Below are 16,752 nucleotides of genomic sequence, written 5' to 3'. Positions count from 1 at the left end.
ATAAAACCAGTATGATTTAACAATTATACTCTAGAGTATTTATCATAGAGAATTGATAACTTGTGTTCATGCAAGCATCAGTATGTAAATGGTAATAGCAGATTTATTAGTAATAATAAATAAAGCTGAAAACAATCCGAATTTTTTTTATGATAAAACAAATTCTGGTACACCCATATAAGGGCACACTACTTGGCAATGAAAGAAGAATGAATTACTAATATATGCAACAACTCTGATGAACGTCACAGTCATTATGCATTGTGCTTCTCAAAATGACATAGCTATGGAGATGAAGAATGATTAGTGTTGAGGGGAGGCATGGAGGGCAAATACAAGGAGAAGGCAAGACGAAGTTCCTTTGTGGTGATGGGATTGCTCAGTATCTTGTTTCTGGTGGTGTTTATAGGAATCTGAACATGGGATTAAATTGCATAGAACTACATACAAGAAAGTGTGAAAAAAATGTTAAATTTGAATATTGTCTGTAGTCTTGTTAACAGCATTGTACCAATGTCAGTTTCCAGGTTTGATATTAAACTACAGTTATATAAGATGCCAACAATGGCGAAAGCTAGGGGAAGGCTACTTGGAACTGTGTATGGTTTTTGCAACTTCCCGTGAGTCTATATTATTTTTAATTAAACTCAAATAGTCATGGAAATGTGTTCTGCATAAAAATAATGCATATATAAAGCTAAATAAATAAGAAGGAACTATATCATGAACTGGATCAGCAGTATGGTTCCTGTGACCTAAGATGTCAATGATGTTACAATGCATCAGCCATTTCACTTGTTTCCATGATCCATAGGGCTAAATAATCTGTGTAATACTCTTGTAAACATAAATTTGAAGTGAATACATTTTATATGGTTATTAAAAAGGACATATTTTTTATAAAATTTAATTGCTAAATATTTCATTTTAGTCCCTAAGGATCCACCTAACAACATGACATTTCAGAAGATACCAAATGAAGTGACAAAATTTCAGTTAACATTCCTTCCTCCTTCTCAACCCAATGGAAATATCCAAGTATATCAAGCTTTGGTTTACCAAGAAGATGACCCTACTGCTGTCCAGATTCACAACCTCAGCATTATCCAGAAAACGGACACATCCGTCATCGCAATGTTAGAAGGACTGAAAGGTGGACATACATACAATATCAGTGTAAGCATTCATAGCTTTTAGTTACTTGCCTGTTTTACAAAGTCAGTTGTTAAACTCAGCATTCAAAGATACTTCAGCTTATGTACACACTACATTTTTTCACATATTTTGGGGGGATTGTTCAGACATGCCCACAGAAAATAGATTTAGAGAAGTGAAATTGTTGATATTCTATTATAATACAGCAAGTCCTATGAAAATATGTAGGTAATTAAAACCTTTGTACAAACAATAGTGCCATTAACTCTAATAGCATTATTGTTTAGAAATATTTTATTCCCCTTCCATTCTGTGGCTGATACATATATCTATGCCATTGACTTTGATTTTGGCCACATGATGTGCTTTGGCCAATGACATGTGCCACATCTATTGAGAAGCATTACAAGTTTGTGTCAGCTCTCTCCTTCTTCCTCTCTGTCTCAAGAGAAGATATTCCGAGCAGAGTCTGCTCCTTCAGTCTGGGTCTAGGAATGGGAAAATATCAAGTAAGGTTAAGCCATGTCAGCCAACCCACAGTTGTGCATGTACTGTAAATAAGGAAAAAATGTGCACTACTGTAAGCCAAAAGTAAACATCCAAAAACAGCAACATTTGTATGATGGTTAGAAATGCAGAAATAAAATAGAGGATAAAGGAAATGCATGCTAAAAGTAAAAGAGTGGTGATAGATAAAGAGATGATTCTGCCAAATGGAAAACTGTTAATGTGTGATTATAAATGAAACATGGAAAAGCAAATTTCAAAGGCAAAGAGCAGAAATAATTATTTACATGATTGAAATTCACATATATTTCACATAACTATTACTAAAAACTAATAACATTTTATATCTTCATTCTAAATTATCCATTTTGGAAAGTAAGTGTATATGTGAGTTCATATTGCATATATACAGGCCATGAACAATTTGTTTCATCATTTGATGATTTTTATAGCATGTCTTGCAATTTTCAAATAGAATTATCTGATTCAGAAATTCATATTTCAAGCAACATAGTATTCTTCCTAAACCTTAGCTTATTAACTAATCCTCCTAGTAACTCTTTATAATCATCAGAATACTACCATGTGTGTATGTATTCCCTCATTAACTTTATATCTTACTAGGTAATATGTATTGCTAGGATTCTTGTTGTACATACCATTGTGAATACCTTTGAGAAAGATCTATTAGAGGGAGAGTGGTGGTTAAGAGAATGAACTGACCTTGGTTCAAATACTCACTTTGCTATTTTCTGTGTCTGGTCAGTTTCTGCAAATCTATCTTAGTTTTCTTATCTGGAAAATTAGTAGTAGGAATAATAACTTCTTTATAAGAATATTGTGAGTATTAATGATTTGTAGTTATGGTAAATAGTGAGTATGCTATCAGTTTTGCCTATTGTGAATATGAGAAAAAATAGGAAATAAATCACAACTAATTCATAATTTAAAGAACAAGAAATAAGTTCTCTGATTGTTCACAAAGTGGAATTTACAGCAACCTCAACTCCTGAGAGGTTATTAGAAATGTATAACTTTAGCACCTGTTCCCATCTGCTGCATGAAAATCTGCATATCTTCATTTACCAGGGTTTCCAAGTGACCTTTTTCCACAATGCAATTGAAAAGCACTGTCCAATTCATCATTTACTATGTCACTTAAATGTTAGCTTGCACCATAAAGAAATAAAAATAAGGAAGCAGATCATAATATCATTTTTGTTGTGGATACTTTCTTAAATTTACAAACTTCAATAAGTATTTTCTTTAGATATTTTTAACCATGTTTTTGGGGCTTGGGTTATTCACCATAACTAGCACATCATACATATCATTACAGTTTTAATTCAATCAAAGTATATATAATGTGGAGTGTGGGTCACTAATATATAAACAAATTTATTAACTTCAATAAACATTATACTCTGAATTTCATTTATCAAGTATGATAAACTGGGCGGGAACATGGTCTTTGTTTTATATAGCAATATAATATGGATAGAAGAAAATTCTGTGTCTGCAGTTTCCAAAGCAAAAAGTTAATTGAAAGGATTCACATCTGTGTAAATCACCCTCTGTATATACAAACAGAAATGCTTTATGTGTATATGCTGCATTATGCAGGTTATAGCGTCAGATACTTTGGGGCAGGGGTGAAGAAGGGCATAAGGGCAACTTTCAGAGGGATGATTTAATACAGGAAAACTGGGAGGCTGGAGGAATAGGATTTCATCTCAGAGAAGGGAAAAAAGAGGATCTTGAATATGGATTTACAGAAAGCCAGTTACCTAGCTACAGAGAAAAGGAAAAAATGTTAGAGTAGATGAAGAGTGCAAATAGTCTTTTCTATTCCTCCTACAGGTTCCAATTGAAGCCCAATCTTTTCCTATTCTCTGTGATCAGTCTATTTTGGTCAATCAGCCTTTGTTATCAGGGCTTATTAGTAACACAAGATCAGTTTTAAAAATTACTTTGTTGTTAATATTCTTCCTCTATATATAACTCACATTTAAGGGAGTGCAAGAAATATATAATTAATAGATTATATGCAATTGCTTTTAAAAGTAGAATCATTTTACGATTACATATAACCATAATCAGTTATATGTACATGTAAGCAATAATTTGAAGATAGTAACAAGATGTTTCTTTGTTTTAGGTTTATGCAATCAATAGTGCTGGTGCAGGACCAAAGGTTCAGATGAGAATAACTATGGATATTAAAGGTATATACACAAACTCCCATTCATTCCACAAATGCTGCTCTCTTAATCAAACAGTAATAGGACTTGAATTCTGTATTAGAATTAAGGATGGAGTCAAGCTTGTAATGATGCATGTGCATTTAATAAGCATATTTAAGTAATAATATATGCTTGTTAAAGCTATAATTAAAATGCCCAAATAATGATGCAAATTACCATCCTATATAATAAAAGGCTAATATGCAAATTGTCCCCTCAGGAGTTCGACCACTCACTATGACGTGCACTGACCACCAGGGGGCGGCATAGAGTGAAGGAAGGACCTGGCCAGTGGGGAGTGGGGGAGGAGGAAGGCCTCGATTGGCCCTGATCATTGGCCAGGCCTAGGGACCCTACCGATGCATGAATTTTGTGCACCGGGCCTCTAGGGTTAAATAAAGAGAATGCCCACCTGCTATTTTTTCTTATATTTCCTTTCCTGTAACTTTAAACTCTTCTGAGACAAATTTTATAGTCCATTATTTTGTTTTTAAATTTTATTGAAAACGAAACTTATTCTTTAAATTACCCATGACTAGAAGTTGACTAGTTTTAACTAGACTCCTCAATGACTTTTATTTATATTGAAAGTTGAATTCTTTACAGTTAATTAAATAGTGTTTACTGAACAACGATGTATTCAGCTTTATGATTCTAACTCTAAAGATTCTGCTCTATCAATTTATTAATCTTACAGGTAGTTTTCATTGAAAATATAACTAAAATTTGGAGCCTCTCGCCCGCCAAATCCATAAAAACTAAAAAAGATTTTTACGAGGAATTTAGGGTGCCTTCTATTCCTGAGACTGAAAACCTGCATGTAGCTGTGCCATCTCTCTAAAAAGCTATCTAAAACCTGCAGAGCTAAAAACACACAAACAAAACAAATATATGGACCTTTAGTAGAATTCCACCTCCTTGTTGCTTCTCTCTTTAGAGCAAAAAGTAAGGACACCAGAGCACAGTGATTCTCAGTCTTTGGCAAGGACAAACAAGCACAATGATTAAAAGCAGGCTCTAGGCTGAGTCTAGGCTAGGGTCAGACTGCTGAGATTGAATCCTGGATTGGCCACTGATATCTGTTTGACTTTGGGCAAGTTTCTTAACCTCTGTAAGCCTGGATAGTGGAGATAATACTAGTTCCTACTGCATACATTGTTGTGAGGATTAAAAGAGATAATCTTTGAAAAAACGCTTAGGACAGTGCCCTACTAGAGAATGAGAAACATTCACTATAAGGTGAAGCTGATAAATATTATCTTTTTATCAATGGGTAGTTTTCACAATTGTAATACTGTATATAAATATTAATTATTTGCTTTTAATTGATAAATTATATGCTTAGGAAATACAAATACAAAGTCTTAAAAAATCAGCAATTTGAAAAAATGACTTCATAAAGAAGAGCTTACATCAATTCATCTTAATGTCTGTTATTTGTTGGCAGACATGTAGATATGCCCTTAACAATATTGATTCTTTAGTAAAAAAAATTCCCATTTCAGATGCTTTGGTCATCCCAGGTAAAGAAGACTCATTCTGACTTTCTTCTCGTTAGATAAGGCAGACAGACTCAGGACTAGTTATCTAGAGAAGATATAAATATATATACTGGAGGCAGTGGTGGGGTCCTAGAAAAATTAATTTTCTTTAGTAATATGAATGATTTTGTTAGTAACATGGAGTGATATTGAATTAATGGTAGTCTCATTAAGTTTGCATTTGACAGATAATGTCAGGTTGGAGAGTCATGTCCAGTGCAAGATTCTTCTAACTGGAAACCTTTTCTTGGGAACTCCTCAGTGGCCTAGAGCTTCTCAGAACTCCCTGAAACCGGAGGCTCTTCCTGCTGAATTCTTTCTTCCTCCTCCCCTTTCTCAGGTGTCTCCCTACCTGTGCTCTGTGGTCTAAGGCTCGCACCATCTCCTCTTGCTCACTTTATCTTTACTCTTCACAGATATTTTCCCCAATAAACTTGCTACTCATCTAATATCATAGGCTTTATATCTCAGAGGAATGAGCTAAAGGATCAAGTAAAAAGATTTGGTTCCCTTTTATAGCTATGTGATATAAGGCCATCTCCTCATGTGCAAAATTGAAATAATATTGTCAATTTTATAGCATTATTGAGAGGTCTTTTAAAAAGATTAAATAAAGATGGAAAATGAAATTTGATTAAGCAACTCATTGTTGCTCAAACAATCTATAATAATAAAAGTATAATATGCTAATTAGACCAGACAGCCAAACGACCTTCCGGATATCCTTCCAGACAAAGCCACGGTGGCAGGGGCTGAGGCAGAGGTGGTTAGGGGAGATCAGGCAGGCAGTCAAGCAGTTAGGGGTGATCAGGCAGGCAGATGAGTCGTTAGGGGTGACGAGGCAGGCAGGCAGAGTGGTTAGGGGCAATGAGGCAGGCAGGCAGAGGGGTTTGGGGTAATCAGGCAGGCAGGAAGGCGAACGGTTAGGAGCCAGCAGTCCCAGTTTGCGAGAGGGATGTCCGACTGCTGGTTTAGGCCGCGTCCCACATCTCCTGAGGGGTCCCGGATGTGAGAGGGTGCAGGCCGGGCTGAGGGACCCTCACCCCCCACCCCCATGTATGAATTTTGTGCACCGGGCCTCTAGTTGTTATATATAGCTATGAGATGAAATTAATTAAACAAATAGAGCTTCTATAAATATTGATTTGGGAGATATGTGTATGCACTGATGGTAATATGTGAATTATCAGGGCACTTTTAGAAATTATTCTGGCAATATCTATTAAAAGTTAAAAATACATATATCTTTTCTTCCAGAAATTCTGCTCTTGGAAATTTATTCCATAGTAATAAAAGGATGTTTGGTATGGATAAACTGGGTGAAAGGGAGGTGCTAGTATGACTAGAATAGAAATTGGAAAACTAGCTAAAATAAGTAAAAAAAGAAGAAAAAACACTAAAATAATAGTATGATTTAATGCACTTATGAAAGTTATATTTGAGTGAGAGCATATATAATTTGAATTTATTTAATATGTAAAGATAAGTCACATGTCCAAAAATTATACCTGAGTCCCATTATTTCAGGTTAATTCTCAAATATATAATTATACCACCAGGAGATAATAATTGTTTAATATTTGCTGTATCAAAATAAGACTATTTCATTTGTTCTTTATGTTTGTCATCACGTTATCTGTAAATTACCTGCCTTTAAAAAAAAGATTTAAATGCTTATTTCTCCTCTTCAGAAACAAAAAATCAATTATGATACTTCTTTGTTTATAGCTCCAGCCCGACCAAAAACCAAACCAACCCCTATTTATGATGCCACAGGAAAATTGTTGGTGACTTCAACAACAATTACCATCAGAATGCCAATATGTTACTATAATGATGATCATGGGCCCATCAAAAATGTACAAGTGCTTGTAGCAGAAGCTGGAGGTATCATTAAATATTAATTTATCCTATTAATTTATAAAGTATGAATTGCTGAATGGTATAGAAATTTCAGTTCAAAATTAGTAATATAAATTGACTCCTGATTAGCACATACATCTTGACCTTAATATATTGTCAATATTATCATTAATTATACAAAACACTTATGATAACATTTTTATAGGAATAAGAGAAGGCATAGTTAAAATATGTGATTTATTTATTCCATATGCTAGTAGGATTGCTTTGACTTTGACAAGATGGATTATTGGTAACTTCTTTGGAGATGTGAACATTACAGTTACTCTTGACTGAGGGATTTTTTTTCTCTAGATGCTTATCCAGGTAAATCAGCTGAATCATCTCTGGTGATTCATAGAATGAAAGATACTTCATCCAGAATTTCTTCATGCAATTATAAAAACCATTTATAAATTTGAAAATAATGTATATGTTATTTGTAATCATCATTCTTTTTTTCTGAAAATAGCTCAGCATGATGGAAATGTAACAAAGTGGTATGATGCATATTTTAATAAACCAAGGCCATACTTTACAAATGAAGGCTTTCCTAATCCTCCGTGTACAGAAGGAAAGACAAAGTTCAGTAGCAATGAAGAAATCTACATCATAGGTGCTGATCATGCATGTATGATTCCTGGCAATGAAGACAAAATTTGCAATGGACCTCTGAAGCCAAAAAAGCAATACTTGTATGTATAGTTTGTACCTACCATGCATTGTGTTAGCAAGCTGGTTGATATATTTCATTCCTCCATCCACCCATCCTTTTATCTTTTCAGTAAGCACTGGGCATCCATCTTGTATTGTGACTAGATTTTTAAAAATATTTTTTAAAAATATGTTTTCATTGACTTGAAAGAGAGGAAAGGAGAGAGAAAGAGAAAGAAAAACATCGATCAGCTGCCTCCTGCATGTCTCCCACTGGGGATTGAGCCCACAACCCTGGGCATGTGCCCTGACAGGGAATTTAACCAGCAACCTCTCGGTGCATGAGACAGCCCTCAAACCACTGAGCCACACTGGCCAGGGCTGACCAGAATTTTTAGGCTCCAGGAATGTAAAGACCAACAAAGGATTGACCTCATATTCCACAGACATATAGTTCTATAAGAAAAGCAGACAAACCTAAGTGTAATTATGATTTGATCTTTTGATCTGATAAATAACATAAGGTCAATATGAAAAATGTGCCCTTGGATAGGAGAATTTAATTCTTTCTGTAGAGGACAATGTGACCAATATAATATTTTGTGTTTTTCACTCATTATTTGCCTTGCATGTTAATGTGCAGGTGTTTAGGAACACTATCACAGTCTTTTGGTTAATGATAGCTTTGATTTACCTTGTTCATAGCAATACTTTTATCCTCTATATACCATCAAACATCATATTTAGTGATTAAAATCTTTACAACTCACTTTAATATTTGGCATTTTGTAGATCCAACTGAATATCATATTAAAAATCTCTTTACAAATGAAATCAATTTTTTATTTTTCATTAATTTTTGTAAATGGTATTAGGTAGGGTCCAACTCCATTCCTTGGTCAGTGAATATCCAGTTTTCTCGACACCATCTGTTGAAAAGATTGTTTTCATCTCTGGCTTTGTTAATTTCTTTGCTAAATTGATTTTTTCTACTAAATTAACTATTATTTCTGTGTCACAAGATGACAGATTTTTAAAAATCTTGAATCATTTTATTTTCAAAATATAATTTTTTACTAGTAAATTTGAAAAATGTAGCTAGTCTCATCTTGCCAACTAACTAGAGCATTATTAAATTCTTTATAAGTGTCTTAGGCCAGATTAGCATTTGAAAAATTAGAGAAGGTAGGCAAATTTTTTAAAAATGCTCTATCATCTATTATGAATTACAGTTACTGTGGTTACAAGGTTATTGCCTGAAATATAATCATTATACATATGATAGTTATGAAAATGGTATATCACAAAGTTTAATACTTATTCAAATATTTTCATTTTGTGTATTTTTTCCAAAACAGACTCCTCATATAATCAATACAATAATAAGAAACTGAGAATAGTAGAGATTAATTTATGCATTGCAATTTATTAATGTAAATTGATTTTATTTTTTAAATGCCTTGATGTCTATAGTTTTTAAATAAGGTGTTTTGGTTGTCTTTGTGAATGTTAGAATCATAGAATGATTTTTAAGATTGATTCTCTTCTGTACCTATTTTCCATTTCAGATGTCATAAAAGCATAGGAAGTAAAAATGTAGCTGTGCATACATAGATTTAAGAAACATTTTCTTAATTGCATACAAATGAACAAGATAAATTCTATATGACAATTCTAAATCTGGTTCACTGGTATTTTCAAAGGTCGACAAGGTATAACTGTTTTTATGATTTATAGTTTAAAAGTCTGTTTGTGCAACACACTTTCACAGACTACATTATTTCATCCAAACAAATCTGTGAAGGAGGTAGGTAATCTGCTTCAGTTGAGCTGCTGACTGCTTACGAGTCTGCCCAGATTCTTAGTCACTCTCTCATGAAGTTCATGAGGTCCATTTCTAGGGTGATTATTCATCTCACATAAAGATAGTATCTATTTGTCTGAATGGTCATTGAATTTCAAGTCTACATCTTGTAAATTTGCTTTATCTTAAATAAAAATGTTTATTTTAATAGCTATTTGCTAAATTATTCATAAAAAATCATATGGCATACAATTTGCTAGTTTTAATTTTTTTTCTATTTTATAGATTTAAATTTAGAGCCACAAATGTCATGGGACAATTTACTGACTCTGATTACTCTGACCCTGTTAAGACTTTAGGTAAGACATATTTTGTAGTTTACTTTCAATTCTCAACATGCTAATTACAGTGCAACATTCATTAGTAAATGTAATAATCCACAACTGAACGTTCTCAAGTATAAATTCATTTCAAGGTTAACTAACCTGATTAAGGAAAAATAGTATATTATAATATTCTATTAATAGATGGAAGTTGAATCCATTTGAATCTGGATCTAGAGTTTGAAATGGTACTGGTTCTATGCTGATGTGCACTAACATTATACCAAGCAAATATTTAATTAGCTGTTTAATATACAATCTTACAGCAGAAGATTTTTACCTAATACAAAGGAAAAGGCTTATGGCAATTATTCTGAAATAATCCTAAAATAACTAGACGTTTACCTGTCCTCTTTAATTTTTCTTTTTTTCTAATCAGCTCTTTCATGTTTTCTTATTAATTATATGCACTCAATTAGGCCTGAATAAAATACAAATACAATTTAGTCAAATGCAAGTATATTTCTTCCTCCTCCTCCTCCTCCTCCTCCTCCTCCTCCTCCTCCTCCTCCTCCTCTTCCTCCCCCTCCACCTCCTCCTCTTCCTCTTCCTCTTCTTTGTCATCACCATCATCTAACATTAAATATTCTATACCAGACACACTTTCAGGTTCTTTGTATGTATTAACTGATGAACTCTTCACAACTATCTTTTTTTTTTTTTTTTTTCAGGCTTCAAACTCTTTTTTTATTTTATTTATTTTTATTTTATTTTTTTAATATATTTTTTTTATTGATTAAAATATTACATATGTGTCCCTATACCCACGTTACCCCCCTACCCCCCCCTCATGCCCTCACCCCCCCCGCCCCCCCCCCATTGTCTGTGTCCATTGGTTAGACCTATATGCTTGCATGTAAGTCCTTTGATTGATCTTTCCCTCTTACCCCCACCCTCCCCTACATTCCCTCCAAGGCCCGACAGTCCAATCAATGCCTCTCTGTCTCTGGATCAGTCCTTGTTCATCAGTTTATGATGTTCATTATATTCCACAAATGAGTGAGATCATGTGGTATTTATCCTTCTCTAACTGGCTTATTTCACTTAGCATAATGCTCTCTAGTTCCATCCATGGTGTGGCAAATGGTACGAGTTCCTTTTTCTTCTTCCTCTTCTTAAAGAATACCTTTCAGCATTTCATATAATGCTGGTTTGGTGGTGATGAACTCCTTTAGCTTTTTCTTATCTGTGAAGCTCTTTATCTGACCTTCAATTCTGAATGATAGCTTTGCTGGATAAAGTAATCTTGGTTGTAGGTTCTTGCTATTCATCACTTTGAATATTTCTTGCCACTCTCTTCTGGCCTGCATGGTTTCTGTTGAGAAATCAGCTGACAGTCGTATGAGTACTCCCTTATAGGTAACTGACTTTTTTTCTCTTGCTGCTTTTAAGATTCTCTCTTTGTCTTTTGCTCTTGGCATTTTAATGATGATGTGTCTTGGTGTGGTTCTCTTTGGATTCCTTTTGTTTGGGGTTCTCTGTGCTTCTTGGACTTGGAAGCCTATTTCTTTCACCAGGTAGGGGAAGTTTTCTGTCATTATTTCTTCAAATAGGTTTTCAATATCTTGCCCTCTCTCTTCTTCTGGTACCCCTATAATTCTGATGTTGGTACGCTTGAAGTTGTCCCAGAGGTTCCTTACACTATCTTCGTATTTTCGGATTCTTTTTTCATTTTGCTTTTCCGGTTGGGTGTTTTTTGCTTCTTCATATTTCAAACCTTTTACTTGATTCTTGCGATCCTCTGGTCTGCTGTTGGGAGTCTGTATAATATTCTTTATTTCAGTCAGTGTATGCTTAATTTCTAGTTGGTCCTTTATCACAACATCGAGGGTCTCGCTAGATTTCTTGAGGATCTCACTACATTTATCAGCGGTTTCCATAAAATTCTTGAAAAATCTTAGAACCGTGGTTTTGAACTCTATATCCAGTCGTTTGCTGCCCTCCATTTCTGTCATTTGTGACCTGTTTCTTTGTCTTCACATTTTGTCTGCTTCCCTGTGTTGGTAGAGTGGTTTTGTGTGCTAGGTGTCCTACAGGGGCCGGTGGCACAGCCTCCCCAGTTATCTGAGGTGGACACTCTTGGTGCACCCCCTTGTGGGCTTTGTGCATATTCTTGTTGTAGCTATGCCTTGATTGTTTTAGGTGTCACTGGGAGGAATTGACCTCCAGGCCAATTGGCAGTGAGAATCAGCTGTGTCTGCAGTGGGAGAACTTCTGTGCTGAAGACACCCTTCTGGGGCAAGACTTGCTTCAGTGGGGCTTTGGTGCTCACTGAGTCTGCCCCCTGAGTGTGTTCCTTATGAATCTGAGGAGTTGTAATCTGGATGGTCCCACTCTGACCACTGGGTACACTGGCTCTTGGATCTAAGGAGGTGCTAATTAAGCCTCTTCCTGGGGTTACCCAGCAGGAGCTATGAAGAGATATGCAGATTCCCCTTCCTTTTTGGGGGGTTTGGGGTGCCCAGATGAGGCCCAGCTGAGAAGCAATGCAAGCTGCTGTGGGGCCTTGGGCCTTCTCTTGGAAGTTCTGGGTCTGTCTGGCCCAGCTGCAATTTGTTAGGTAGTTGTCAGATTGCAAAGGACCCGGGCATTCATATGCAAAAGGCTTTGCAGCAGCCTGGATGGGGCGCGGTCTCGGAATCAACAGGGCGGAGCAAGCAGCTATGGCTGATTCTCAGCCCTGCCCTAAGGGGCCACGTGTCTCAGTGTCCCGGTAATTGCTGCCAGCACCTCTGAGGGAAAGCCGTCCTCAAGTTCCGAGTTCTGCCTGCTGCCAGACGGTCCAGTTTCTCCCCGTATAAGCCCTGGGGCCCCAGAGATTTCCCGGAACTGGAGTTCAGAGCAGTCGGGAGCTTGTGACTCCATCCCAATTCAAAAAGACAGCCGCGTCCTCAGGTGCCCGCCCCTTTCCGTGCACGCAGGAGCCTCCATTCCTCTGCACTTTTTTTTTCATAGCTCCTCTGAGTCTGTGTGCTCTTCTCTTTCCTTCTAGTTGTAGAATTTCCACTCAGCCAGCCTTCCTATGGTTCTGGATGATGACCGTTCTGTCTTTTAGTTGTATTTTTGAAGTTGTTGTCGGAGGCAGCAATTTCCGGTGTTTTCCTATGCTGCCATCTTGGTTTCTCCCACAACTATCCTTTACTTTAGATCAGTAGTTCCCAATCAAAGTGATTTTACCCTCCAGGGACATTTGAGAATGTTTGGAGCCATTTTTGGTTGTCACAACGATGGGGGCTGAGCTATGGGCATCTACTGGGCAGAAACAAAGGATACTGCTGAACATGCCACAGTGCATAGGACAGCCCCTCTCAGCAAAGAATTATCTGACCCATAATGTCAGAGACCCTGTCAGGGGATAATGCTACCTCCATTTTAATGATGAGAAAACCAAGGTTCATATTAAGTAATTAAGTGGCTGGGTCAGGATTTTAGCACAGTTTTGATAGCAATTACACCCCAAATTAAGGATTTACACCTGCATTCAAATTTTGGCTCCTCCAAAATTTAATTTAATTTAAATTAAAATAATTTAATTTCTATAAGCTTCAGTTTCCTTATTTTGAAAATGGTGATGAGACTATTACCTTGAAAGTTTTACATAAAGCAACATATGTAAAGACATTAATATTTTATAGTTAGAAAAAAATTTAAATGCTTAATAGCTTATTTTGGGGTAGGCTATACTCAAAAACTTTAGAAATATACTTCCTTAGGAGAAATTATATCCCCAGAATTTTTTGAGTGGATCACAACTTCCAATTTGCACCAAGCTTTGAGAATGTGGAACTTTGTATGTTGCTCAGATACACAGCATCATGAGCTGCAACAGATTTCAGTAAGAGTTGAAGCTGGGTGCAGATAATTGTTCTACCATTTTCAGTTAGAAATTCTCACCAGGTTTTTAAACATTAATTGTATAGAAAGCCAGCTTCTGCAGGCTCCACTTAGTTAATAAAACTTTGGCCCTTGAAGAAATAAAGAAGGGGCATGTGACTAGCTACATGGATGTTGATAGAGGAATAACAAATTTCTTTGACTATTCTCTCTAATTTCATAAAATCACTGGTTTGATTAACTGTACACAATATATTAATCATTTTAAAACTAGCCGATGAGACTTGGGATATTGAAATTGTGTTGAGTGTTTCTTCATTTGATAGGTGATTTTTATCACACAATGATACCACCGCAGAAAATGCCTCGAAGGTACTAACATAATTTCCTCGAGATTATGGCATTCAGAGACTATCGCCTCCACCAACTAATGATCCTGGTGTGTTTACTGATGGAAGAAAAGAGTCACAGACAAAGTGAATAGCTAGCAGTGCTGAAAAGAGACCTCCTTGCTGTGCTGTGCCTCTCATGGCTTGTTGGTCTCATACAGATTTATTTATTTTAATTTATTTTTGTTTTTTATCTTTTTTCTTTTATTTTTTACTTATTGTTGACAGTATTACAGATGTCCCCCATTTCTCCTCATTTACCCACCTCCACCCAGCCCCATCCCCCCTCCCTCCGGCCATCACCACACTGTTGTCTGTGTCTCTGGGCTATGCTTTGGCTAATCTCTTCACCTTCTTCCCTCTGAGCTCTGTCAGTCTGTTCCATGTATGCATCCATGCCTCTGGTTCTATTTTGTTCATCAGTTTATTTTGCTCATTAGATTCCACATATAAGTGAGAGCATGTGGTATTTGTCTTTGTTATTGATGTGAGGACATCATATTCAGTTAGTTATCTGAGAGGCAAAGTTGAGATACTCAGGGGAAGAGGAATGAGCATGAAAAGCCATAAAAAAGGGGGATACCTGAGTATCAGGGACCATGCTTATTTTCTTTTTCTTCCTTTCTCTCACAGACTAGGGAGAATACAATAATTAACTCTAGAAAGTAACAGTAATACACAGTCAGTTCTTGGTTCCTTTTTGGAATCATAACTACTATCACCCTAGTCATCCAGGTACTAATGCTTATGTGCCCTGGTAACCACAGGAGTCTAGAAGGGATGTTAAGATGTGGAGCTAAGGGCAGAGCACAGGATCCTGCCAAGGCCAGGGAGGAAGGGGCTGGTGAAACACAGACTGGATGCAGTAGGTAGAAAGGCACTGGGTTGGTAAGGGGAAGTGACAGCGAAGGGTTTCATGTGTCTATGATTAAATTCTCAGAGTTCATTTATTATTTGTAAGCCAAGGGCAGAAGGAGAGCCTTTCAGACTCCTCCTTAGAGTGGTCTTCCATGGGATTGCTTCTGACATATAGCAGCTTTGTAGTAAATAGGCTTTTGCTCCGTAATGCTTTGGATTGGTCGTGTGGAGTTCTTCTCTCTAATAGTAAAACAGTGACAGGCAGGAGTAGAGGAAATTACAAGGAGTGAAAACCTTAGTTGTGAAATGAGATGTTCAGATCTGGAGTATGAAGTGTACCAGTAGAATAGACATCTTTGATGACTAGCAAAGCATTCCAGTCACTTTGCTAGTTAATGGAGTTAACAACATCACTTTCTGTCCTCCAATCAGTGTTCTACCTGGCTATTGGATGTTATGATTCTGTAGAGATCAGATTTGCTGATAAGCCAGGCACCAAAGAGCTCCACCAGAAATGGCCCTGGTCCATGATTTGACATTAATAAAAGGCCAGTGAGTCATGCAACTTTTCAGAAAAAGAACATTGCCAAGGAAGTTATAGTAGAACTCAAAAAAGAAATAACATTGAACATTTCTACAATAGTCAGTGGCAAAAATGGTTGTCTGATTGGAGGCAAGCAAATAATAAAATGCATTAATATAATATCCTTAATGTCACCATAAGGTTACAAAAGATGTTCGAGTCCCTTTTTCTCTCAAATATGTCATGTATTGAGATACATAATAGCATTTGCAATGGGCTAGTGACTCTTACCATTCTCAACAAGCCTACTAAAGACATGCATGTTGGTGATCCCAGACTTTAGTGAAATAAATATAGGTCCCATTTAGGTCATCAAACCACCATTAGATATATGTTCATTCACTGGCATTTCACAAATCACAGACAGTGAGTTCTGAGCTGCATTGTCTATCAGTAAAATCTTCAGGATTTAAGAGCCTTTGTAAGGCTGTGTTTCTAAGTTTGTTCAGGGCATATTATTCCAAGGCAGGCCATTTTGATAGTGGTTGTGACTCTCAGAAACATTATCATTCAGAAGTTAAAATCATGAACAAAAGAATCACCATAGACTGATAGACTAAAAGTTTTTTAGTGAAAGAGGCTAACAATAGTGCAAGTGAGAAGAATCAGGCAGAGCTTGGCTGGATAAGGATGAATGGGTCTAAGAGGAATTTGCTAGGGATATCATTATGGCCTGGAAGAATAAACATGGGAAATAACATGCACCATTATTTTAATCTTGAAAAAATTCTTATAATTTATTTGAATTTTTTTCACTCAGGATTAAGCATTAGCATTTTTATTAACAAAATTTACAAGAACTCTTAAACCCTTTTTGGAAATCCTCTATAGGCACATCAGTTTATGGAAACTGCTACTAGGCAATGTTTTGATTGCAAGGTTTAATTATAGAGAGTTTC

General features: G+C 36.1%; 1 protein-coding gene across 1 annotated transcript in view; it reads left to right on the top strand.

The window, feature by feature from the left end:
- The window catches only part of PTPRQ (protein tyrosine phosphatase receptor type Q), a 213,317-nt gene that overhangs the window by 144,277 nt on the left and 52,288 nt on the right, over nucleotides 1–16,752 (top strand). The window contains exons 27-31 of the mRNA XM_070409661.1: nucleotides 932–1,176; nucleotides 3,821–3,887; nucleotides 7,175–7,333; nucleotides 7,821–8,043; nucleotides 10,092–10,165. Coding sequence (XP_070265762.1) covers nucleotides 932–1,176; nucleotides 3,821–3,887; nucleotides 7,175–7,333; nucleotides 7,821–8,043; nucleotides 10,092–10,165 — 768 coding nt within the window. The remainder of the gene's footprint in view (nucleotides 1–931; nucleotides 1,177–3,820; nucleotides 3,888–7,174; nucleotides 7,334–7,820; nucleotides 8,044–10,091; nucleotides 10,166–16,752) is intronic.

Source organism: Myotis yumanensis, unplaced genomic scaffold (genome assembly GCF_028538775.1).
Source record: "Myotis yumanensis isolate MYYU_CA2020_CCGP unplaced genomic scaffold, mMyoYum1.0.hap1 SCAF_3, whole genome shotgun sequence".
NCBI lineage: Eukaryota > Metazoa > Chordata > Mammalia > Chiroptera > Vespertilionidae > Myotis > Myotis yumanensis.
The sequence above is the reverse complement of the archived record's forward strand: the minus strand, read 5'-3'. Positions and strand labels throughout refer to the sequence as shown.